The 27,224-nt window shown below is 40.1% G+C and overlaps 1 protein-coding gene across 3 annotated transcripts in view; it reads right to left on the bottom strand.

The window, feature by feature from the left end:
* The window catches only part of rgl2 (ral guanine nucleotide dissociation stimulator-like 2), a 36,116-nt gene extending 9,386 nt beyond the window's left edge, over window positions 1-26,730 (bottom strand). Inside the window, exons 1-12 of one of the 3 annotated variants that reach the window (XM_087848481.1) lie at window positions 26,502-26,730; window positions 24,381-24,550; window positions 15,232-15,282; window positions 12,404-12,451; window positions 11,842-11,925; window positions 11,553-11,719; window positions 9,623-9,679; window positions 8,527-8,723; window positions 7,946-8,055; window positions 6,517-6,732; window positions 5,248-5,351; window positions 2,936-3,020 (exon numbers count right to left, since the gene is read on the bottom strand). In XM_087848481.1, coding sequence (XP_087704607.1) covers window positions 2,936-3,020; window positions 5,248-5,351; window positions 6,517-6,732; window positions 7,946-8,055; window positions 8,527-8,723; window positions 9,623-9,679; window positions 11,553-11,719; window positions 11,842-11,925; window positions 12,404-12,451; window positions 15,232-15,282; window positions 24,381-24,539 — 1,278 coding nt within the window. In that variant the 5' untranslated portion in view covers window positions 24,540-24,550; window positions 26,502-26,730. Of the gene's footprint in view, window positions 1-2,935; window positions 3,021-5,247; window positions 5,352-6,516; window positions 6,733-7,945; window positions 8,056-8,526; window positions 8,724-9,622; window positions 9,680-11,552; window positions 11,720-11,841; window positions 11,926-12,403; window positions 12,452-15,231; window positions 15,422-24,380; window positions 24,551-26,501 lie in introns of those variants that run through there. The other 2 variants (XM_087848479.1, XM_087848480.1) reach the window with 2 other exon arrangements.
* Window positions 26,731-27,224: the final 494 nt, after the last annotated feature.

The raw sequence follows: 27,224 nt of genomic DNA on the forward strand, positions 1-27,224 counted from the left end.
TTTTATCAACTTTCCTTTGGACGATGCTGTCTGTGTTGAGCGCTCAGTGGATCTGCGCTCGACAGTGCAGCCTAGGCGGAGTAGTCGAACGCAGATTCACAGAGCGCAGGACAAGCTAGCGAGACAGAAGTTAAGCTCTCGTTGCAACATGGCAAATTGAACCTCCCCCACCCTCATTCAGATCTGGCGTTTGGCACTATTTTGGTTTTCATGTGACGTATGACCCTGAAGGTAAGCGCGTCATGGACAAAAGTAAAACAGTATGTCGGATGTGCCACGCAATGCTCAATTACATTGGTGGGAACTAGTGTGTTAGCGCAGTTAGCTCGTTAACGTGTTGACCGTCCAGCCCCACGCTTTGGGGCGATCTGCGGTAGCTAGTTAACGGAGATTTGCCGTGTTGTGACGTTGACGTCATTTCAACGAGATTAACGCTGACAGCACTAGTGGGAACACAACGAATATGACTGCACATTTACTCCGACATCATCCTAGTGCAAAGACAAGTGGAAGCAGACAAAAACAACAAGCACGCATGCTACAAACTTCACCCGAGTCATTTAGACAGCTGTTAGCACATGATTCTCCTTATGGGGACCTGATATGTTTAATATGCTGCTGAGAATATAGCCCAGAAGAAGCGTATAGTATAGCTTTTATTTTGGAAAGAGACATTTCTCTGTAATAAACTCTCTTTTCCAAAGATGAGGGATTTCTCAATCAGATAGATTTATTTTTTATTACTTTGTTGTTTCAGCAACATTAAATTTAAAAACTGTACTTTTGAGTTAAAATATATATTTATAATTTTAATAAATGACAAATTAAAAAGGCATGAACATTTTTTTGTATCGAAAAAATATCGAACGTGACACCAAAGTATCGAACCGAACCGTGAATTTTGTGTATCGTTGCACCCCTAATTTATAGGTATGTCCAATGTTTATCTGTGAAAATGTCTCACATTTTATCTTTACTTGCAATGCTTGCAAGTAAAGACTTTTATTTACCACTAAATTAGATACTGTAAAACCTAATTCTGTCATGATTCATTTTCAGGTAACTTAAGCACACATTAAAATCCTTTTCACGACATTAATAAGAAAGTTAGAAGCGTTCAGTCAAAAGATCTGTCATGAAAACTTAGCATCAGGGAAGAGAAACAGTCAAAACTTGCCATAAACATCATAATAAAGCGGTATTACTGTCAAATGTTTCTGTGACAGTTTTGTGAATAATTTATTTCTCCTAACGTTCAGTTTAGTCTTTTATTAGACTGAATCATTCATCTTACACCCTGCCTGCTGGTTGTAGTCATTTTTAGACAAGCTGTGAGATGAAGAGGAGCAAGTTACTGTGAGGGAGGGAAAAAAAATCAAAGGGCAACAGTAGGCAGTGGTGTTTTTCTGACATCAAAGCTCAGAGTGAAGCTTTAGAAATGAAAGAAAATGTTTGGATGAATTCCTTTGGGGGTATCGTGGGTAAAATCAGAGCTAATGCAAAGCCACTGATGCTCGCGCGGCACCATTATAGAAAATCAAAACATTGCTAATTCTGCCAATTTCCCAAACTCGCTGACGCGGTGCAAACTAAATATAATGCATCTTCAAATGGGTGTTTCACAGTGAAAACGCTGACAGAATAAGGGCACTTGTACTAATGAAGATTACACTGTTTTCTGGCCTGCATAGCAGTCGTCTTTCTCCGTGGATGGTTAGGCTCTGGTTTAGTCTGTGCGAATATGAATTCAATAAATGTGATGACAGATGACAGGCGCATTAATAAATGTCTCATACCACCAGCATGTGAAATAGCAAAGTGACCACATGGTTTTACAGAGCTGCTGTTTGAGCATTAACAGACATCGGTGCAGTCAGTGCATGCTATGTTTAGCAAAGACTGTATATAAAGGACAAAAACAAGGCCAACTGAAAACCTGCATTATTTTCATGGCCAACGGAGGGCAACTCCTCTCTTTGCAAAAAGAAATGATCATTTATGATATCTCAAGCGTGAGCGTACATGGTCCTTGGATGGCCTTGGAAGCTTGGACACTTTGACAGGTGACCCAACACCCGTTAAAGTGTCCAGATACATCCTGCAGCCAGCCTGTGTCTGCTAGGTCTCTCAACTAGAGTCACTGAGCTACACCTCCCTGCTGTGTTTGTTCTGATGGTGCCTTTTAAAGCTTTTAATGGATTATCAGAAACATCCTATTTCATTCTTGTGTTAGAAAAAAAGGAACATTAGATACTGGGAGAGTACTACCCAAATGAATTAGCTCATACGTAATATAGCCGATTTAAAAAATGTGATGATATCGAGTAAAGTCCCCAAACAGGCTCTGTTATATAAGCCATGCACCTACAGCATACTTTCAAAATCAATGTTTTTGGAGTGATAACGGAATAGGGAAAAGAGTCCTTGGAAGTTGTTTTTTTTAGCAAGACAGTACAAAGATAAGACATAAAAGACTCTAATGGTAGCCAAGAGCAGCACAGGTCTGAGTAAAAATAGCCTTGAAACGAGTCCAAGTCGTTACAAAACAGTTGCTGAAATCTGACTCTAAACCAAGACCGCTCCAACACAACAGCCCCGTCACTGAGAGCTCAAAGCGGCAGCTTTCCAGCATAAGATGCTGCTTCCAGCTAGTTTCATCATTAATCAACACGTACAGTGAAATGACAAGATGTCTAGAACACACGCCATCCGTGTTTGATGATTTCACTTTTTACTTGCTGGTTTCGTGATGTGTCGTGACCCAAGTAGAAAGCAGCCTCGGTGTGCCATAAATAAAATATCAAATCTCTCACTGAATCTGCTTTCTTCGCACAGTATAATGTAACTGATGTCATCATTTGATCCTGTTTTTACCTCAGCCTACTTTGAAGACATACAGTCCACTATCATTACAGCCTTAATCCCCGCCACTTACCTCCTTCAGGAGTTCTCTGGTCTGTGAATAGTTGTCCTTGTCTGAGAAGAGTTCTGACAGTTCCTCATATTTCCTCAACGCCTCTCTGTAAAGCAACCAGATCAGTAAGATAAAGACTGATTTGTAGTCTTATTTTATTCAGTCTACTAAAATATAATGAAGATCATTTGTGCTTGAGCTTGAATGACATTAGCCAGGCACAGATTTACTGTTATTGTATTGCATGATGAGATAATATGAAAGGTTTTTTTAAAAAGACAATATCACAGAAAGAGACACTTGAGGTAATTTAGAAATGGAGTTAACATCTAGTTTGAACATCCCAGAAAACTAAGAACAACTGATGCTATAAAATAATATTAAAACAGCGATGGTGTAGTGTGTGCAATATGAAGTTTTAGTTTAATAAAACTTTTTAAAATTATAAATAAAAAAGCAGAAAAATAAACATTTCTATAAATTAAAACAGCTTCTAAAAACACTGTGTTTCTCTGACTATATATCTGGATCATTAGGGGGTCCATTGTCCCTCTTGGGGGGACACTCCCATAGGTCTTAAATCTGGGACTCGGATGAGAGGTGAAATGTCTTCAAGCAACTTAAAGAAGTCCAGACGCTTTCCTTTCCAAGTTCCTTATTTCCTCTAAATATGGTTGTTTTTGTAGTATGTAAATAAATTATATAAAATTATATATTTTGTAGTCTTTGCCTGTTTTTTCAATGAATAAGAATTCTTACAAAAAATGCTCTAAAGCAAAGAGCTTTAATTATTTAGCAAAGCAACACATCAGCCGTCCGTTTGATTCCAACTCCTAAACCAGTTTCCCGCCTGAACGTTTCTCAGCAGTACCCGCTCGTCTGACTCAGCTGACTCAGACATTCAACAGTTTAACCCGCCTGGTCCCTGTGAGCATGTGGGAGTCTTTGTCTCCTCCAGCTCGGCATTATTCCTATCCAAAGCCGAACTGATTTTCAAGAGGGGCATGTCTAATTATCGAGAATGTGGAACACCTTTGTTTCTCTCAGGTCCAAGAAACTGCAGCCTGATACCTGAGACAGCGCTGGTGCCATTCCTTGATTACCATAAAGAGCCTTGTTTACCCATACGAATTCAGTATTGTCTACTGCACTGTACATCAGAAAGGACTTAAAACTGGTGATACTGTTTTAAGTATTACAATCCAGATGTATGTCCGACTTTAAGATTTAGTGCACAAAACAGACCAAAATAGTTTGAATGTATACTTATCCAATTATTTTTTATTTTCTATTATTAATGAAAAAGATAATAAAAATGAAAGAATGCACAATATTCCTTTCTTATTTTGCACTTCACACCCCTAATATCAATCAATCAATCTTTATTTATAAAGCACTTTTCATACAAAAAAATGTAGCACAAAGTGCTTTACATGGTTAAAAGCAGCCCACCCCACCCCGCCCTCCAACTCACTCCCCACACTCTCATTAACATAAACGATGTGAATACACACATATCTCCCCCCCCCCACACACACACACACACACACGCACACTTAACCCTCTGGCCCTGATCAAAATCACTACCCTTTCAGCTTGTTCGTGGCCAAAAATGGCCAGATAAGAACCAGAGGGTTAAAGAGTAAAATTGGGCTGGGTACGCATGAGCCAAGTGAAGAAACACTATCACAGGGAGCCATCTGCACCGGGAGCCGGTCACAGACCGCAGCCTCCAGGCTGGGCACACAGCAGGAGGGAGGCAAAGAAGCCCCCCAGCCAGGCTGAGAGGACCCCCAGAGCCCCAGCAGCCACGGTCGATCACAGCCCCGGTGTAATATAAGATGTATAAGCATTGTTTATATATTCTGATATTCATAAATACATTTAAGGAGAGGTGGTTCAGCCTCTGACAGGGATGCCTTCTGGTGTTTTGAGTAAGTTCAGCTGGGAGGAGACCTCAGGGTTGACCCAGGACATGATGGAGAGATTACATTCTTGGGAATGCCTCTGTGTCCACCCAGAGGAGATGGAAGAAGAGGTTGGAGAGAGGGAGGTCTGAGTATCTCAACTTATACTACAGCCCACTGTAACCCAGACCCAGGCAGAAAATGGATGGTTGGATGGATGGATATACTTAAATAAACTAATATTTGAGACCAGCTGTTCATGCTGCTGCTCCAATACTTAACATGAACCTGTTTAGAATGATCACCATGGCCTTTAAATGCCCTCGTTTCAAGCTGTAATCCTGCACTTTTCCTCTCTTAGATTGTTTTCCACATATTAGATTATAAAGCCTCTGCACTAAAACAGAGAGTACTGCAGCCTCAGACCTGTCGGTGTCCTGCCACGTCTTCCTCAGCCGGTGGATGGGGTTACTCTTGAGGGCAGACACGATAGCGTACAGCGAGGAGAAGTTCTTCCTGGCTCGACACGCCTGTTAAAAGAACGCACAAAGACAAATACCACCGTTTGCATCTCGTGGTATAGTGTAACTGAGAACACCTGCGGATGTGGGTCTATTGAGTATATTGAGTTACGCTGTCACCTTGATGTGCTGAATAATGGATGCTGCTAAAGGGGTTTGTCTCATAACAAACAAACGCCAGGTTTCCAGCAAACCAGAGGAAAAAAGGGAGAATTAAAGCTGGAGGCCATAGCAGACAGGGACGCGATATGTTTTGTGCTTGTGTGTGTTCGAGCAGAGCTTGTCATTGCTGCAGGCAATTTAATATTTTATAGAAGCTGAGTGATCTGCACAGTAACTCTAACACCGCTACAGATTTCACTTAATCCACATTTTCTCTTTCACAATAAGCAGATGCAAACATTTCCCATTGCCCAGAGGTCGTGCATCACATCGTTTGACTCAGCGCTGGTGTTACTGGAAGAGCTCATTTCCTACCCTATTTGCTCCTCGTGTACAGACACATACACCAGGAGCACTAAACGCTTACATGCAGTCAAAAAAAATGCAGGTTTTGAAAAATATCTCATATAATCTTGAAGTAAACATATATTTTTGTTTGGAGTTGCTGGAATATGGAAAATGGAAAACGGGAAAGAACATTTCTTTGGCTGTGTAAAGATTTTGCACCGTTTCTCAAATCTCCTGTTCATACCAGTGAAACACAGCTTAAAAAACACCCAAAAAAACAACTTATGGGTTCGATTTTCTGGGTTTGCGTTCTAATTCATTTATCTGTGAGGGGAATTTACCCTGAAAAACAATATTAACTCTGCATTGCATTCTCAAAAAAAGAGTATTTTTTGTTATTTGTTCCTTGTTGATGGAGAGACTGTGACATAACGTGTGGTGCTCACAGCTATGGATTAATATAAAAGTATAACCAGAATCCTAGCAACTGTGACTTTGCCATGATTTGTGCAGAGTCAGAGCTGAGCATACGATTACAGTTAGAGGATTACTGGGGGATTTAAAGCAGGCTTGAGGTTTTTGGATGCCTTGAAACTCCAAGTGGAATACAGTTAATCATTTAATTTCACAGAGACCTCGATTTCTTATTGAGACTTATTGAGATTGATACAAAATATGTGTTTGTTGCATTGAATTTGATATATTGTGACTTCATTCTACTGACCTCTGCCACGCTGATCCATTTCTCCAGCAGTCGGGCTCTCTGCTGGCTCCGCAGTTTTGTCGGCCAGAGGCAGGATGCTAAAACGGCATTGGCCAACTTGTTGAACTGACGCACAGTGGCACGGACTGACCAGCAAACTCCTTCCCTCCCCTTCTTGTCCCTCTGAGACCACAACGATCCGAGGCAGTGGTATGGGACCAGACGGACAAAAAGCTCCTGAAAGAGGTGAGAATTACAACTATAACTAAGATCTGTAAAAACTGCTTCCAAATCATTGATTTACTGAACTCAGAGGTCATCCTATTGAAATTTCCTTATGACAGTGGTTCCCAAACTTTTTTCGCTGGGCCCCCCTTTGTTTTACAGAAAAATGTTCGCGCCCCCCCACGCACACACACACGCACGCACAACACGTCCTCCAACCACACACACCCATATTTTGCTCCATTGCGGTTTATTTCACACCTCAAACATTTAGTAAACAATTAAGCAAATACAAGTAATCTGCAGGTAGTAAGAAAATAAACTACTAACTCTTTTACGCTACGTCCACACCTACACAGGTATTTTTGAAAACGCAGCTGTTTCGTCCACACATAAACGGCGTTTCGAATCAGCGAAAACGGTGGCTTAGAATGAAGTTGGTTTGGAAACATATTCAGCTATGCTTCATCTCCTGCTTTGCGTTTCTGTAGGCGCCCCGTGCTAGCAGTGTCCAAGCGTTGATTTTTTTTTTGTTGGTTTTTTTTTCCCCTTTTCATGCCGCGCCCCCCCTGCAATGGCTCTGCGCCCCCCCTAGGGGGCAGGCCCCACACTTTGGGAAGGTCTGCCTTATGAAAACATTTGAGATTCTGAGAGTGGGACACTTCTCTTTCTCTTACTTCTGCGTATTTTAATCAAACTGCTGTTTCGACAACACTAACAAAGTGAAAAAGTATCAATACAAAAAACAGGATTAAGACAATAAAAAGCAGATTGAACTCAAACTGAAAGCACACATGATTAGTGAATGTTTGAAACGATCACATAAGTCTTCAGGGACTTAACAGACGATCGTGGCTCAAGAGTTGGGTGTTCGCCTTGTAATCGGAAGGTTGCCGGTTCGAGCCCCGGTTCGGACAGTGTCGTCGTTGTGTCCTTGGGCAAGACACTTCACCTACCGCCTACTGGTGATGGCCTGAGGGGCCGATGGCGCGATATGGCAGCCTCGCTTCTGTCAGTCTGCCCCAGGGCAGCTGTGGCTACAACTGTAGCTGCCTCCACCAGTGTGTGTGAATGGGTGGATGACTGGGTGTGTAAAGCGCCTTGGGGCCCCTAGGGGGGACTAGTAAAAGCGCTATATATATACAGGCCATTTACCATTTAAGGAGTGCAGTGTTTTACATTTTGTCATTACTTGGAAAGTGTTCTGTCTTCAGGGTAAACTCACAGTCTCTATCATGGTGAGCTGCTCGGCAATCAGCGCTCCAGAGAATCCAAGGATGCTGGTAGGTTCAAACTTGGAGGCATCAGGAGGAGGGCTGGTGAAACTGGTTTGATCTGCAAACAGTGACACCGATCAAGTAAATGTGCATCAGATTGTTCAGAGCTGTGGTGACTATGGGAGAAATAAGCAGCTGAAATGGGGGTTGTGTAGCAAATTAGCACAAAACTGGAAGGACTAATTGTTACTGTTTGTTTTAATTACTTTCTGAATCTTAGCTTTGGAATAGGTATGTCAGCATTGCTTCTGATTTAATAGTTGTTGAGATCTTTCACTGACAAACCAGATGGACAAAGCAGTAACTAAAACCTTTAGTTTTCATAATAATGTTCAGGATATCTGGGAAAATGATGTTATGTTCAGAGAAAATAATTTTAGGTGAAAATAGTCACGACAAATCCAGATTGTATATATTTCCTTTCTTGCAGTCTCCATTTGATTTAAAGTGAGAATAAATATATATTTCTTGATGACCTCACTGAACAAGGCCATAACACTGTCATTTAAATCCCAGTTAAAACACAGACCTTTATGGGTATCTGGGAGCAGGGCTTTCTCGCTGAGCTCCTCGGCTATCCTGAGGAAGCGAGCGCGGAGATCAGCAGCAGATGAGGAGTCATGAGGGAGGAGGGGAGCCAAGCGTAGCAAGCGAGAGGGGTCCCCCAAACTCTTAAAGTCTTCAGGATACTCTGACAGCCACGTGCTGAACACTGTACACACTGCTCTGTAGGGATAGAGGCATGGAGATAAGGATGGGAGGAATTAAAGAAAAGAAAGGGGAACGACTCGAGATGCTGGTGCAAGAACGTAAAAGAAATAACACATTTTCTGCCTTGCAACTGAAAAGACTAATCCTCGGATTTATTCTAGTGTTTGCTAAGATTGCATGTGATATGTGACCTGTCTGCCTGTGCTGGATGACGGACTGAGATTGGAATCGATTGGATATATTGATATTTTTCAACACATCTAAGGAGTTTCCAATAAATCACCCTCTTCAGGTGTTTAGACAAGAATAGCAGATTAGACATGAGCCTAGTGGACCCAAAGGGTCAAGAGTTTAGTTTGAAGGACAAGTCTGCTTACAAGAAGTAAGTGTGCCAGTTGCACCGAGCACTTCTGCAAAGAAAGACGCCCCAGTTATCATAAAACTGGCTGAAATTCACCAAGCAGGCACTTACGAGACAGTCTTCAATGAACAAGCTTGACTGGAGCATACCTTATACAAGCTTTTTGGAAAATTCAAAACACTTTTGGATTTCAGTTCATTAGTGTATCCTTGTAAAACGGACATTTAGCAACAATTCTCAGATTTTACAGCTTGTTTTCCTTTACTTACTCTCTGCAGAAAGAGATTTATACCCCAGAAATAGCTTTCAACTACTCTTTGTTTTGTGCTCACGCTGATTTTAATAGCAGCAGCTGTTGAAATGATGTGTAACATGAAAGTTTCTGTTTCAGTTTTTGAAAACATCCTGCCTGGTAAAAATAATATTTCCCTTTTAAAAAAAAAAGAATGAAAGAAAGAAGCAAAACCATTTGCAGCAGTTGTTGTTACGGCATGCAGATACTAAAGTAACTCAAGCACTCGAAAAGATTTTGGTTAGCTATTCAAAAACTCACTTGTTAAAAGATTGTCTTATCTGACTTCTCTCGCTGTCCCCGGGTGGGTTCTCCAGCCTGTGAACAAAAAACGACAAAAATCATAAAGCAGAAAAAGAAAAGCAGCTTGAAAGCATCATTCAGCTTCAGATAGCTGCATCTGCTGTATCATAAATAGCACTTCAGTTTTCCGCTGGTTTTATATATGACTTATTTTTCCAAAGATATTTTTTCACAAAGGCTTTGGTGTTTACATTCCTGCTGATTCTCTCACTCTCTTTCCTGTTGCATCTTTGGAAAATTTTAGGTGTATCACATATAAACTTCCTTTATTTGGTGGAAGGAAATTCCACAAGCAGTTTTCTTTTTTTGCTGATTAATATTTCTAAGAAGAAGAACTAAGCTGCAGCTATTTTAAATCAGCGCACAGGTGCTTCCTGCTATGTGAAATGAGTATTTTAGAAATCCCTGTTTAAAAACGGCTTGAAGACAAATTTCAAAGCCACAATAACACCTGTGTATCTTGAGAAAAATAGGTGCATAGTTTTGAATCATAAGCAATGAACTGAACTTTATTCTTTAGCTTCTTATTTAGCAGTGGCTAATAGGAAATGAGGCTCACAGGCTGTGTTGATCTTGAAAAATCTTAACAACTAACCAATGGATTTCCATGGCAAAACCTTCCAGGATGAATCTGAATGACTGTTAGTTTCCTGGCTTTGTTTTTAGTGTCATCTGTGTCAAAACCTTCATTTTCCAGTAAAAAACTCTACAGGATGGATTGGTTTCTGCTTCTATTAGTATCCATGCATCCTGTCAACCAATCATATTTGTGCTGGCTTCTGCTCTATGCAAGGGAAAAGTCAATGTGGAGAATCTGAAAAGCTATGATGACTGAGCTTTTTATTTGGCTTTAAAAAGTTGTCAACAGTTAGTTAGCAGAAAACAAGCATCAGATATCTGTTACCTGGATATCCACCAGATAACAGATCCATATTTATCTCTGGAGGGACTGTAATCAGTTTGGTAACACATGACTTTTCATCTGACACAATCGTCAGGTCAAAGTTAAACTCCAATATGTTTGTGTTTAGTAAGGGTTTAAAACTCTCTAAAACTAGGATACAGGTCATACTTTTTTTTTTTGGAGAGGATGATTCAATGATCATCCTCAATGATTCATTGAGCGATCATGGCTCAAGAGTTGGGAGTTCGCCTTGTAATCGGAAGGTTGCCAGTTCGAGCCCCGGCTCGGACAGTCTCGGTCGTTGTGTCCTTGGGCAAGACACTTCACCTACCGCCTACTGGTGTTGGCCAGAAGGGCCGATGGCGCGATATGGCAGCCTCGCTTCTGTCAGTCTGGCCCAGGGCAGCTGTGGCTACAACTGTAGCTGCCTCCACCAGTGTGTGAATGTGTGGATGACTGGGTGTGTAAAGCGCTTTGGGGTCCCTAGGGGGGACTAGTAAAAGCGCTATACAAATACAGGCCATTTACCATTTTATATATGCGTGCTAAAAGAAGAAACCTCCAGCAGAGATACATATATGTTGTTATTAACAATAAGTATACAAAAACATCTATACCATGAAAATATACAACATGCAATTAAAAACATGTAATAGAACATGATGTTTTAACATTTAACATTTTCAGTGTGATAAGAATCAAAGCGTACTATGCCTCTATGTTGTCTAATGTAAAAAAAAGTTGAATTTAATTTGCTTCTACAGTTTAACAAGTACGCCGTCGCTCTAAAACCCAGTGGAAGTGAGCTCCCACTGACCAGGATCAGCCTGAAATGTTGCTGCTTCAAAACCAGCCAACCAGAATACCGACAGCTGCCGTAGCCGCTGTGCTTCACGTGCATCAGGAGCTGCTATACGGTTTCTTTGATCTTCCTGCCTTTTAAATTCTTTTTCATTTTAATGATCACAGCTAAAAGTCTCCTACCTGTCACTGAGGATGTCCAGCACTCTCCCCGTGGTGGTGAAGGATCGATAGGTGGAGAGAAAGATGGTGATGAAGGAGGAGTCGCCCATACAAAACGAGTGGAGGAGGTGGAGCACCAACTTCTCTTCTGTGCCTGCTTTCACACACTGGGATTTGGAAACTGTGGACTGGAAGAAGACGGGAAAGAAATGAGATCAAAAGTGAGGAAAAAAGAAAGAGACAATGTTACTGCAACCCCCACGAACCTCTCATCTCAAATAGTTTAACCAGTCAGTCACGTTAAACTTACCATTGGACTGTTGGGTCCACCGTGGTGCTGCTTGACAGTAACTGTGTAGATCACCCCATCCTCCTCCTCCTCCACCACAGTGGGCTGTAGAGCAAAGACAGACAGTAAAGACGCTGTTTATATGAAGATTGTTGCTTATTTCTAATGCATACTTTGAAGTTTTTAAAATATATTTAATAATGAGCGTCAGAAATTGTTGTTAAACCATTAACTGAAATGAACAGACGTACATAATCAGACAGTTTAATTTAAAAAAAAATGGAGATAAAATCTTTATGTTTATCTTCTCTTTATGGTTATTGTGTTCCTTTATGGAACAACAACAACAGTGTGTGAAATCACACTTGTTTGAACCAGTGCAAGAAACAGTCCAAATTCATCAAGCTGCAAACGCAATTCAACCAAAGAATTTCTTTTGTATTCCACTTTGGCTAATTTGCAACTCAGATGGGAAATGAAACAACCCAGTTTAACCTCAGGGACAGTCCCTGACACAGTCACCCTACTTTATACTGGTACTAGCTCACAGGCTGTGAATCCCCATGCAATGTGAAACCCTTACCAAATCTAGAGGGCAGTACCAGGTAGTCTTCATCGGAGAGGGCTCCGCCTGAGAAAGAGAGACACACAAGAGTCAAAACAAAATCACATGTCTTAGCTATTTTATTAGAGAATTCAAAAAAATGACCAAACTGAGAGTAAAACACGTGTAATCTACTTTGTTCTCCTTAAAATGATGAAGCACAATCAAAAATACACCAGGCTGCAAAGGTAGTTCAACCCAGAATTAATTTTAGCCTAATTTGCAACTGTTGGGAAAAATCACGCAGCGCTGCTTCTAAACATCTTTCCCTGGACTGGGACACATGCACAATAATGACAGGCTCATCTGAATAAAAGTCTGTTGTGCCCCATACACTAAAGGTGTCTATGTCAAATTGTGCAAAGCATTAAAATATTGAACCAAGAGTTTTTTCCAACCAACAGCGTGTCTGCCACAGAAAGACAGAAACATTCCTAATAGAAATAACAGAATAAGACAGAGCTTGCAAACAAAAAACACTTGGCACCATTGCTGCATACTTATTAACTACATATTGACACAAACAGTTCTTGGATAGTAGGATCCTGCAGCCATGTCATGTTGCAGACAATGCATGACTCACAGCACATTTTTAGAGAGAGAGGAGAAGAAGCCTGAGACATGCGGTGACACTTCAGAGACATTTTAATACTGTCAAAACAGCCGGAGAGATAAAAGGCAGATGACCTTTGATTGCAAAGAGCTGTTTTAAATGCATGTGTGACTCTGCAGATTAAAAGAGTATAGAGTATGTCATTTAACCTAACACAGCTGCTCAACTGCAACATTAGTTCATGCAAATACTTGCACTGGAGATTAAACATTTTGCAATAAAAGAAACACATCTGATTTTGGAAAACACTGCTCAAGTTTGAATGAAGGTTTCAATGAGGTGTTTTAGCTTTTCTATACAACAGCGGTCCCCAACCCCCGGGCCTCGGACCGGTACCAGTCCGTGAGTCGTTTGGTACCGTCACCTGAGTTGAGGCTCAGGTGTGAAATGTATAGTTTTCAGGGTTTTTATCGGTTTTCAGCATTATTTTGTTATCGTTTTTATCGTTTACTCGGTTTTCCTGGGTCTTTTCACGTGTGTTATGAATAAATCTTCTTTTTTTTGGTACTGGTACTAGTTTTATTTTGTTGTATTTATCCGCGACACCTAAAAGTCCATGAAAATATTGTCGGGCATAAACCGGTCCGTGGCGCAAAAAAGGTTGGAGACCGCTGCTATACAACATTTATCTCATAAGCTTTGCAAATGTTTTTATGTAACTAAAATTTTGAGATGATAAGTTATCCAACAGTACACAAAAAGCAAAGATTAAAGTCTAAAAATTAGTGCAGATGTAGCAATGCTAACTAACATCCAGCTGAATCTCTGACTGATCCTGTCCACATGCCAATAGTGTCCTTTGGTCAGACGCTGAACACATTGCACACAAACTCACCATTTTTGAATGTGTTTGTGAACGAGAGGTAAATACTGCAAACTGATAAGATTAAAAAAGGTCTGTTTTACCATGCAGCAGATTTTTTCTTTGCTTAGTCTCATTCATTATTTCACACACCTCCATCTAACAAAGTCATTATTCTCTAGACTAACTTGCTTAAATACCTGGGCCACTGACAATAAAATTCAAATAATTCAAATAACACTGATCATCGGTTTTTCAGTGAGTGCTTTTTATGCTACACATTTAGACTTTACCACCAACAACCTAACAAAACAGTAGTTCAGACATTATCAGTTGCAGGGGCTGTGGACGATCATACTTACCATTATGCTTGAAGTACTATACTTAAATAATACTTTGAATTATGAAGTCATAATCAATATTTTACACAGAATTGGTCATTTTGCTTGAAAAAATGATTGCATTCCCTTTGCACTCCTTTTTAGTGCATAAATCTAATTATATATTTAAAGTTTGAGTTAAAGATAGATGACTTAGCATGTGGTTTGATATAGGCATAAATAGGTGATGTAAACAAAGTTGTTTTTATTTTATTTTTATTGCTTTTTGATAGTGGACGTTTTCACAGCAAAGGAGCTGTCAGTGTATTTTAAAATGTCAGTTGGTTTTAACCTCATGCCGCATAATTTGTAAAGGGTTCACATTTGGATCGAAGCGTTTAACTAATACACTGATAAATATCACTTTACCCTGACGCTTTCACAACTGTAACTTTTTCCACGATAAAAAATGCATGAGTAAAGCACTGAGTAAGTCTTACTGGGTGTCTGCTGAAATCTCCAAAACCTATTAGAAAGCGTATATTCATCATGAGCCAACAGGCGAAGGCAAAGGAAACACCTTGGAGACACACTCTGCTAACAAAAACAACAAAACACGCCGGCCTCGAAAGCTCCTGTTTGCTAACCACACAAACAGAAACCTGACTTACATTTTCATTCATTTTTGCATGTCATCTCTTTCATATGCAAACTTTCAAAGTCACAGTATAAGCCAAGAATCATTCCCAGGATGGTATAAATGGCTTTTATTCCCTTCATTAAACCAGCAGTGTAATTATTTGTAATAAATCAATGCTCGCCTCTGTTCGCTTTTATCAAATTACCTTGCTTTAAAGTGACCAAAGGTCAGTGTTTCAAACAGGTACTCCTTCAATTCAAAAATGATCCTATAGCTCTTATTATAAACGTGCGCTCATCAAACCTGTTATTCTACCCATTCTAACTCCGCTTACTTCCATGCAAATCTGCCTGCGATTAAGTCTTTTCCCATGAAGTCAGGCTAAACGCACACACAGACTGAAAAAAGAGACAAAATGGTCCCACAACTTACCTTTCCGTGGGCAAGTTCAGACAGGTAGGAATCCCTAAGCTTCCTGGAAATCTTCAGGATAAACGCAGAAATAGTGTTCTTATTTTCTCCATTGCTGCTCATCTGTTATTCACTCGTTTCTGATCAACTCCCCTGTCACAGTTGACCCAGATCTGTATGTTTACCTCTTTACGTCTGCTTCTCAACCTTTTTTGCTCTCTATCGCAAAGACACACCTAAAGCAGGACCTAAGCCCAACCCACATCGGTCTACATCACCTAGACACACCCATTACACTTAAACACACACACACGCACTCCAAACACAGACAAGAATATGACGGTGTTCATAGGACGACACTCCTTTACACTGGGTCACTTCCCACCCATTCACACACATATAGCAGGCTATGTGAAAAGCCCCAACACAGCCACACTGTTCACACAAATAAATGCCTCATCAGTGCACACACACACACACACACACACACACACATTGACAAAGCCCTGAAGCCATTTCCAGAACAATGCCCCACTCTTTCAATCTCCTCTCCGTTCTCCTGCTCTCTTTCCCTTTGTAGATGACCTTCCTGTGCAGATAAACCAGTCTGACTGCGTAGTCTGTTTAAAACAACACTGAGAAAAACAGAAATAACTGTGAAGGTTGCCATCTGTGGTAGGCAGCCTGCAGTTTGAGCAGCAAGAGCCCTGCAGTCCTGTAACAAGAGGTAATAAACGTTCAGACAGCGACTAAACCAGGAAGCAAGCTGTGTTTATTTAGGGGCTAATGGCATTGCAGAGTGAAGTCGTGCTACTGGAGACTTCAGCAGCGCTGTGTGTGTGAGATAGTTTGTTAGCATAGCAAACACCAATGATTGTATTATTTTTTGTGCACTTGCTGTAAACATTTAGCATTTCTCCTTATAAACTTCTTACGAGTAATATTACCAATAGCTGCTTTAGAAATGATTTGGCATGACGTTTCTATTTGCGCCTCCACCTACTCCTGGAAAAAACGGCAGACAGACATATATGTATATAGACATATACGTCCGTGTGAAGCACTTAGGGCAGTGACCTGCAAACTGCATTAGTGGCTCCCTTTGTTTGTGGGCGGGGTCTTTCTGTGTGGCGTTTGCATGTTTTGCTGTCTGCGTGGGTTCTCTCTAGGTACTCTGGTTTCCTCCCAGAGTCCAAAGACATGTTGGGTTAATTAGAGCTACTTTAACTAGAGTAAATTAGAGGTCACCACAGCTGGTAACTCTGCATGTTTGATTTTGCAGCTTTTCATGCCAGAAGCGCTTCCCAGTGCAACCCCAAAGGGATTTGTGTGTCACTTCCCAGAGGAGCTTTGTCTTGTTAGGCAACCACGTACGCCACTACACTATGCACATTAGGTTAACTGGTGATTCTGGCCGTGGGTGTCAGTGTGTGAGCATGAAAGGTCATCAAGGGTTCACCTGGACACAGACTGCTGACCTCACCCCACGACAGCTGGGATAGGTGCCAGTCGGACCTCATTCCTACCAGCTACTGTCTTTACATCAACTCGTGAAAAACTGCATGAAAATATTTTTCTCTGTATTTAATTCTGCTAACACTGATAATGAGACAGGGTGTGATAATGTGTGATTACATGAAAACTAGATATGTTACTGTATATCCATGTGCTGTATAACAAACAGCAGCTCAGTGATAAGCAACCTCTTTGAGAAAAAAACAGCAGTTAAAACAAGTTTAACTTGTTCATACACAAAGATAGTATAATTACCCCCCAAAGGCAGAGTTACAACTGACTTATAAAAGAGGGAATGTGGTTTAAAATTGTCACTGATCCCTTGTGAAGTATAGTGATATTGCGGGCCTTTCTGATGCAAAGGAAACTAGCCTTTGCTCTGTTTCCTTGTTCCAGACATAGATGTTGTGTTGAGATTCTGCTAGGAGGTAAAAGTATATTCAGTGGAGCACCAGTCTTCTAAAACCACTCTGAATCTGGGTCAGATAAAATAGTCTTTTCTGTGGAGAAACCTCTCAGTAGATGTGTGTAATTTTGAGTTTAGCTGCCTCAAAGGCTGCTGTATCAGGATCATGATTATAGGCCACTGCGGTTGGCGGCATGTGTTGATTCCTAACATAAAAAGAGTACTGTGCAGCTGTTATCCATGGATCTCTAGTGATTTCATAAGGTTTAGAAACACACACAGGGTTGTTTTTACCCATGTGATCCATTGTTGCTACCAAATGTCACCCTTTGTTTATGTTCTTTGTAAGATGGGATCTTCTCTTTGGGCACTGAGCTGTGCTTTTCTTAGTCCCTCCACCTCCTTGCCTACAGGAAGCACATAATAAGTGGAGACAAACACAGGAAGCAGGACGTGCTGCTGTGTTGTGAAGCTATTTTTCTTCCCTTCTCCATCAAAAGTTTAGGCTGCGTCAACCTCCACAAGCTGAGCAACTATGTCAGCTGTTGGACAGAACCAGAAAAGCGACAGGGAGGAAATCGTCTCTCATTTTAACCCTACCTCCTTCCTCAAAAAACAGCAGTTTCAACCATTTCCCTTACATATATCCAATTAGTTCTGCCGAATACCTTTGACTTTAAACAAATACACTGTTGACGTCCACCATTTTCAATCCACACAAGGCATTCCTGCAAACGGGTCGTAAATATATCTTCTGAAGCTTTATTTAAAGATAACCATTGTTTTTTTTCTATGTAGTTCAAAACCCCTACCCCTTCCTTCCTATCTTTCTGTTTGTCCTCTTCTCACGCTTTCATCTATCTATCCCCTGGTGCCCGTTATCTACTGTGTTTCAAGTAAAACTCTGTAGCCGAAATTCTATTCATCATAAAGAGAAAGAAAAAATGTTATTACATGATTATAACTTTGTGATTAGAAAATAATTGTGCTCATGCTTATATGTGGTCATCCATATGTGCTTGGTGCGCGTCTCATCATTAAATAATGTGTTAAAGTGCAACCATAACAGCTTGTACTCTTCTGGGAAGGTTTTCCACCATATTTTGGAAGCCAGCTGCAGAGATGTGTTTCTATTTATTTACAAGAGCAAGAAAGATGTTGGCCTCTAATGTTGGTTGATAAGACCCAGCTCATGTTCATCAGCAGTCTAGTTCATCCAAAACATGCTGGGTAAGGTAGAGGTCAGGTCTTGTGCTGGCCAATCAGGTTCTCTCACACCAAAATAGGAAAAATATTTATGTGCAAACTTGAAGTTATATTAAAACAGGAAAGTGATTAAATAAAGTATTAAAGTCCAGACCAAACAGGCTCGTAACTTCACTGACAGGTTACCTGTTGTTGTTTGAAATGAATCTATGAGGTACAGTTTTGTTATGGGAAGTAATTCAAATGAAAACAAAAATAGGGACAAATAAAGGGAGTTATTGCCTTGTTCCACTTCTTAAAGGAGTAAATAAGCTTGCGTCTCTTGTATTTCCACATCGTGTTTTAAAATGACTCAATAGTACACTTGTAAACAAAATCTTGCAAATATCCGGTTGATGAAATGTTAAAAATGAAAGGCTACATTTGAAATATACAACTGTTTAACACCAATATGTTGAACTGATCTGCTTGAACAGTAAAAACCAAAAGGCTCAAGAATGCAAAGAGCATTATCAACATGTGTGATCTGTAATAACCTGATAACAGGACTACTAGAGCACAGATATATTAGACCAAAACAAAGGTGCCTCCCTCTCTTTGTTTTTCAGTAAAAAAAAGACTGAGCAAAACTAGTTTTAGCCAGTAATTATCATCTCTGTTCACTTGTGTTCACTTGACCCCTCTGTGTGATTGCTTCAGCGTCCCTCACACAGAGCAGAGCAGCGGAGAGAAGACGCATTTGCCATGTTGCATAACACCAATGCTGCACTCGATCATTCAGCAAATTCACAACCTGACCAACAGGTGGCGTCATGTTATCTTTGTTATCTATAAAATAACCAGAAAACACAAATGATCTTTCTACATCTTGGTAATAATGTGGAAACAAATGTTAAATGGCGTGTTACTACCACAAAATTTTTGAGCAATCAAAGTGATTTTTACAACAAGTCCAATTCATCCTTTCCTAACACAAGTTCATACTTGTGTGAGAATGGATCATCTAACATCTAACATTCATTGTGGGCAACTCAGGGTTCCGTATCTTAGCTGGACAGGAAGAGCTGGTGATCGATCCACTGACTTTCCAGTTGGTAGGTGACCTGCTCTACTATCAGAAATATCAAGTTATTACTGCTTAATTACCAAACGAATATGCAAGTAATTGTCTTGTGCTATATTAAAGATAAACCAATATTACTTAATTGTTATTTAGTTACTACCACAAGTCAGTATATCAAAATTCTAATGTGCATATATTACCATAGTACCCTATTTATTACTAGCAGGTTCCTATTATTACCACTATATTACTGTACGATTACTAATTATTTTAGTTACTGAAGTATTTCTCAGCTATAACCAATGATCATACAATATAATTACTTGGATATTTATTTTGTAACTAAGTAGTAATAATTTGTCATTTCTATATTATTACCTTCTTGTTCCTACCTTATTATTCCCACTGTTACCACATTATTACCCAGATTCTTTTCTGCAACACCAACGTAACAATTATCTTCTATAAAGTAAATGTAACATTTTGAAATTGTAACAGTTGCACATCCACAAATTTGAGTTTTACAATTGCTGCATGTAATAAGAAACTTAGCGATTTGTAGGGCTACACATTAAAACAGAGCAGAGGAGTAGCAACATAGCAGTAGGCTTTCGCTCAGTGGATAATATGTATAATAATATGTTATTTTGTGCTGTTTGTTTTTCAGATGTACAGATTGAATGCTCAGGATTGAGCAATCAGCTGTGCTGGAAAAGTTGTCAAAACATAAAACAAATCACTCCTATTACTCTTCTACATTTTTACATTGCAGATAGTTTGCTACAGTATGTTTGCTGGAAATGCCACAGGTTACTTTATGCATCTTGAATCACACATCCAAGTTCCCCTCATTAAAGAATGAACAAGAGGTCGTATTGGTTTCCACTTGACAGCCTGTCCTTGGAGACAGCCTGTGATACTAGATACTGTTTACGGGGAGAGCAGGTGTACACTGCATCCACCGACCAGGCCACAGCATGCATTATTTAATGCGAGCTTCAGCAGACAACATGTGACACGAACAGAGAGGAAGTCTGGTCATTTGGAAAGCAAGTCAGTGTAACTTCTTTTTTTAGCTGCAGCATTTCTTGAGACTTGGTGAGAAGTAAACCAAAGAGCCCTGTGAAGCCGGGGCATGAAGCTTGGTCAGTATATTATTAGGAACCAGTACAACCATTTTGTTTTCAATGTTGGTCTGAACAAAGTTCTGTACGTGTAAGAAGGATTCAAACAGTAGTCTTGCCTTCAGCTTAAATTAGCATTTGACCACGTGTGTGTGTAAGTCTGCTAATGCTCAGAAAACCTCACTATCAGATGATTAAACATTAACAAACGCAAAGATCGTTGGAAATTTACCTGTGCTCTGAACATTTAACTTCCTAACATAAAGTCAGTTTTACTCCCTTTTACAACCCTGAAGTCATTGCACAAGCCTATCGTTGACAAAATATAGTCAAATTGAGGAGTTTATGCAGCAAAACAAAAAAACTTCATATAAACAGTGCAGAAACAATGTCTTTAAGTGCTTCTTTAAATATACAAAGCTTTATGTTCCTTGCCTTACTAACATTGGGTAATTGGCATTAGACACAAAGTACAACTAAGGAACATCATTAGTTTTGCAGTAATTTGGTCATAAACAACAATAAATAAGTGTTATTGACGTTTAAAACAACATTTAATTCTAATCGAGGCTACTTTTGGCTGCTCACTTGGGACAAGGGGTCACCGCAGGAGATATCACCGCATGTTTGATTTGGCAGAGTTTTACACCACATGCCCTTCCTTCTTATAAGATGGCAGAAAAAGCAGCATCGGGGGATGAGCAATAGTATTACAGCACATCCTGTGCAGGATGTAAATACATATGGCTGTCATTTAAAAAAAAATCACAACAAGGAGGAAAGAAAAGTAAATTGTAACAGTTCAATTAGTACGATTAGTACGATTTATTCTTCATCAGTCTGTTAGTGTCTAAATTCCACTAATGCCATTAAGCTGTTATTTAAAAACTAGATAAAGAGATCTGTCGTGATGTTTTAATGTTATTGATTGATATCTATTGATTGCTCTGTTCTACCTGTTGTAAATGTCTTACACATCTGTTGATACTGGCTTATTTTTATGCAGTTTTTATACATAAAACGTAGACGTGCCTATAGCTGAAGTGAAGTGTTCAGGATTAAATTTCAATGCAAAATGAATTAAATGAGTTGTATAAGGGTTGCCACTACAAACACAATATTTTCCTAAACCATGATTTCGAATCCGTTTGTTAGCTGTTATCATAATTAACCATTAGCTCTATAACAAAATTGTTTTCATGTATTCTGCTAGTTTGAATTTATTCACTTTATGGTAAATAGCAGTGTTTGTGTTGCCATGGTGCAATACACACGCATACATACATCTGTATCTCGGCTTTTCTGTCTGAGTCACAGCGGCTTTATTCCCTTAGGGCTGGAAAGCAGCCTACCACATCTGCTGTTTATACAGTCCAAGGCAGCTCACGCGGTTTCTCGGGACAATGCTCTAAATGCTCCTAGCTGTGATGGCCAGTGAGGCCATGGCAAATGTTAAGGTCTCCTAATCCCCTCTCAGCTCTGTGAGATCTATTTATTGTGTCAACATCAGAAAACCTAGTAAAGCATATGACTGTCAATACTCAAATACCATCAACACAGTCCCACAGAACAAAGCTCTGAGCTATGTCACAAGTTCATGTGACTCTTTTCCACAGCAAAGATGTACAATGTAATTGATGTTTTCCAATACACACCATGCAGTTTTCCCACTTTGGACCAAACCAATCTGCTGAGAACAGTTCCACTGTGCCAACATTGGCTGCAGTTCACCCAGAGGGCAGGTGATAGTGTCAGGGAAAAAACACACAACAGTTTATATGCTAAACACTGCTACTTGTTTTGTTTGAAACCAAATTTTGCCAAAAAATACTAGTATTCTGGCAATACAAGATAATTTATCCATAAATAAGTTGCACTGTGTGAATGATTATCTGTCTCTATATCCCCGTGGTAGACTGGTGGCCTGTCCAGCTGTACCACACCCCTCACCCCATGACAGCTGGGATATGCTCCAGAGCCCGTCTCCCTCGATGCTGACTTAGAAAAGTTTAAGAAAATGGATAGATGGAATTAAAGAATTCTCCTCTTTATGACAAATTTCTAAATAGTTAGTCCTGCAGATTACACAAGAATAATAACTTAAAAAAGAAACCTACGTGCATATAAAAGAAGGACCTGGTTGTGGTTTGAAATCGATTTCCTTCTAGTGGTCAGCGAATGTTGTCAAGTGGCTTGTGGTTCTGTGGTAATACTAATACTTACAAAGTGGTATATTAATACAGTAATAAACCTTTATAAAATCTAAGAATCAAACAACATCTGTTGTTTTGTTCATAAACTAATTGAAAACAGCTAAAAAAAACCAACATTTTAGCCCATAACTGTTACAATTATGGGCGAGAGCTAGAAAGGCCACTTTATTCTGTACTATTTTGTGACTATCCTCTATTTAACCAAAAGTCCGAAAGTAGCAATTTTCTATGAAAAATCATGGGAGCTGTTGTCTTCACAGTCATTTCAGATCAGGGTTGGACTGGGACAAAAAATTGGCCCTGGAATATTTGGTCCAGGCAACTCACACTGATCACTGTATATATATATATATATATATATATATATATATATATATATATATATATATATATGTAAAATGCATATACATGAAACAGCACTAATTGCTATATTATTATGAATCAGCTATCCATTTAGCGAGTTTATGATATTCAGTAAATGTAGTTGTAGCTAGCGCCTTTTTCAATGGTCAGAACACATTGTGAACTTGTTCAAAGTTGTTGAAACATTATAAGATTACAACAAAAGAAGCCATAGTAAAGATATCAGGTCATTGGCGGCACAGACAGGTAACCAAGAAAAGTAAGATTACGTTGAAAAACCATATTTTTCTGTGATTGTTGGAAACGCCAATGTACGTTTATATTTTATTTCATTTTGTTTGATTTTAGATATTGAAGCAGGTTTTAATCAGTAGTTTGTTGGGTTACAATATTAAAAGCCACACTTTTGCTGTTAGCAGTGGCTCATGGTAAAAGCACCCATTCATTTTACCTGAATCCTTAAATCTCTCGCTTCCTAATTACTGTCCTCCATCTATTTCTTACCACAATAAATGTATCTTCCTCGTCTCTTCCTCACTTCTCCGCAGTTGGTGCTAGAAGCAGTAGCCTCCTGTGACTGTGAGGTGTGGTTACTAGCTGTTACTAGATGCTGCTGGTACTGCTGTTCACGGTCCAACAGCAGCAACAGCTAACATGTTGGTTAATTTGACAGATTTTTCTGCATTTATTATTAGTTTCTTTTTATTCTGTCAGCTTTTCAGTAGCACCTTCGACACTTCTTCCACACGAAATGTGAGTGCACAGCGAAGGTAGGGGAGGGGCCAGTCTCGTTAAGAGATTACATTGGGCAATGCAGTGTTAGTAATACAAATGAAGGAATGGGCTGCTCCCATTGCACTGCTGCAATTGCGCAGTGAGCCACATCTGACTTGACTCAATCTCACACATTTCTTTAAGCCACAAACATACAACGTCATTCTAATACAATAGCAGGAAATAGCATTAGCTTACAGCATTAACTGCTGTATTATCCATTAGATGAATAAGCTATCCATTTAGCCAGTTACTACTATTAGCTAAATTTAGTTGTAGCTAGCGCCTTTATCGATGGTCAGAACACATTGTGAACATGTTGAAAGTTGTTGTAACATTTTAAGATTACAATACAAATAAGCCATAGTAACAATATGAGGTCGTTGGCGGGAGAGGTAACATTACACCGAATAAACTTACATATTTTTCTGTGATTGTTGGGAACACCAATATACAAATATAAAACACCCATCCATCCATTTTGAGGCAAAGCAAAAACCATTCACCTGCGAACTCTGCACTTCAGCGTCAGCGGCTCTCCTCCCTGAGTGGCCACTTATGGTTCCTCTGTCAGGTGATAAAGGTCGATAGCCAATGAGGGGCACATTGTCTGATTCCACCCCTGGCAGGTTATAACCACCTGTGCGTATGTTACGGGGTAGCATGGTGCCAGCTGCTGCAGATAAGAGACACATAAGAAATGTTTTAGATATTTCTTAAGAAGCTGTTGGAATGAATTAAGTGCTCACATGTTCATTTCCTTATAACATAAAAGTATAAAATTACATTAGTATCAGACAGTGGTGCTAAAGCTGTGGCTAAGGCAATAAAAGTGGATCACATCAGGCCAGCAGCCAGAAACTAATTTAAATTTCTACAACTGACTCATTTAACATGTCCAAACTCATTATAGAAAAGCAATGTTTTCCTTTTAAGCACTACAAATCTGAAACAAACTGTCAGAAACACAGAGACTCACTCCAACTTTCTAGGTTTTAGATCAAAGCTTAAAACTTGACTCTTTATTCCTGCACTGCACAGTACTTTTTTCTCAGAGCTTTAAAGCTTCTTTTTTTTTTATCCTGAATTCGATTTTTCTTCTCAAAAAACTAACTTGTATTTTCTTTATTTTGATGCTTTTTAATGTCTTATCTTAGACAGTTAGATAACAAATGCGAGAAGTCTAAATGTTTCTATTTTCCAGTTAGATTCTTAATAATTAGTTTGTTTCATAAAATGAGGAAAGACTGTAACAGTGCACAGAGTGATGTCCCTAAATGTGTGACCACTGGGCAGCTGGATTTTGTACTTAAGGTTTGAAGAAGTAATCATCAGTCATTTCCAGTAAATAAACTAACTGTAACTTTATGACGTATAGCCACGCTCGTGTGTGCCTCGTTTATTCGCCTTGTTCCATCACCTGTGAATACTTTCACATGTCAGAGCTCCACATTGGACAAACTATCAGTTATAGCTTTAAACTGCATTTTAAACAAAAGCAACACTCTAAATGGTATCCTGGAGTTGATTTGCTTAACGCACCGACTGTGCCCTGCAGCAGGTCTGGATTTGCATAGCAACCCCTCCTTCCATTTCCCTTTCTCCTCTTTGGTATTTAGATTGCCCTGAAGATAAACATCAAGTAAACACTGTTACAGGAAAAGAGGTGTAGAGCGAGACAGTCGGCGGGTATAGGAGTGATATGAGGGTGATGGAAATGTCAACCACAGACACATAAACAGTTATGTTAACCTGAAGAATCTTTATTAAAAAACATGCTAAGGTGCTCAGTTGTGCAGTTTGGCGTATTAATAAATGTTGCGTGCATCACAGTTTCTTCTTACTTTTACCAGGAGTAAATGATACAGAATAGCTGTGATGTGACCAGCAACAGAGCAGCAGAGTCTGCCCTGCTAGCATGTTCAGATGACCTTTGAGCAAGGCACATGACCCATCAGGCAGCTCTGGATCAGAACGAGCACTTAAAAAGTGTGTGGTCTAAAAATGCATTAATGGCACTCCCTTGTTTCCACTCGTGTTGTATTGGTTCTTCACAATTTGTGTAACCCTAAACTTTCTCTTGCATAATGCTCTGTCTTTACTGCGGGTTTGTGATGGTTCATTATATTCTTGCTCAAGAAAGCAAGTTTGTACCAAGAGAGGAAAGGGGAGCAGGCCTGCAGGGGAAACAAAGCATTACCAGTGCAGCATATGATCTCGCTGCATGCAGAAGTCTGAAAGGCTGCTATTCACTGGCCTGGCCAAAGCAAACAGCCACATATGACTGATGTGTACACACATATAACGCAGTAACTAGGCTACAGTAAGTCACACCCCATAGTGCCTATTTTCTGTTTAATAAACGTAGCCGTGGGGTGGTGCTACAGCAGTACAGTCCTAATGACAGCTTCAGTCTCGATGTGGGCTGGAAGACGAGAATGGAGCCCGAAACTGTGAGGGCTGTAAAAGTTTGACGCGTGTATTTAAACACAGCAGAGTGACAGATGATGACATTTGCTTCCTGCTGCGAATCACTCCGGGACACAAAGGCCGTAAAATTAAGAGCTAGGCTATAAAAATTAAGCAAATAGAGGAAGATAAATGAAGGAAGCTACAATTCAACTTACTGATAGCGAAGTCTCATTCGCAGGATGCGCGCTATCCAACCGCGGTCAGCTCGATCCGGACTGCATTGGATGACCGCCGGGGCAACTGGATCGGTGGCCGGCTCAGCTGAGGAGAGTCGCACCCATCTGTACCACCGTCACCGCCGACAACGACGAGGGAGTCTCCATCCTCCGCCTCGCCCCCCCACCCTCTCTCGCCCCTCTATCGGTCTCTCCACACTGTTCGTCTGTCCAGCTTTCAGCAGCTGATAGCGCACTTTGGTCTGTCTGCAAACTCCCTCCCTCCCTCCCTACCTCCCCTCCCTCTCTCTCCGCCTCTCTCTTGCTCTAACGTCGCAGTTCCTGTACGTTGTGCATTCACTGCTTTGGCAACATATCCGTCTCTCCGGGCAGTTCCCACCGTGTGGATAGCGACACACCGCAACCGCCGTACGCGTCACCTCCGGGGAAATGTTACTTCAAGGACCAGCAGGGAGACAGCGTGACCGCGCACGAGCACGTGTACGCACAACCACACGCAAACACACGCGCATTTTCCCTCATTTTTGAAAGTCTTTACATCTATAAAATCTTCACTTCATCTAAACGAACTGACTGCAGAAAAACAGGCCCCATTAAATTGGCTTTAATACTTTAATAAACCTATAGATTATAATAACAATTTAAAGCAGTCCCTATTAAACACATACACCTAAAAGTAAACCTGACCTCTGACCTATCTTC

The sequence above is a fragment of the Neolamprologus brichardi genome, chromosome 11, assembly GCF_056152115.1.
Source record: "Neolamprologus brichardi isolate AB-2024 chromosome 11, ASM5615211v1, whole genome shotgun sequence".
Taxonomy (NCBI): Eukaryota; Metazoa; Chordata; class Actinopteri; order Cichliformes; family Cichlidae; genus Neolamprologus; species Neolamprologus brichardi.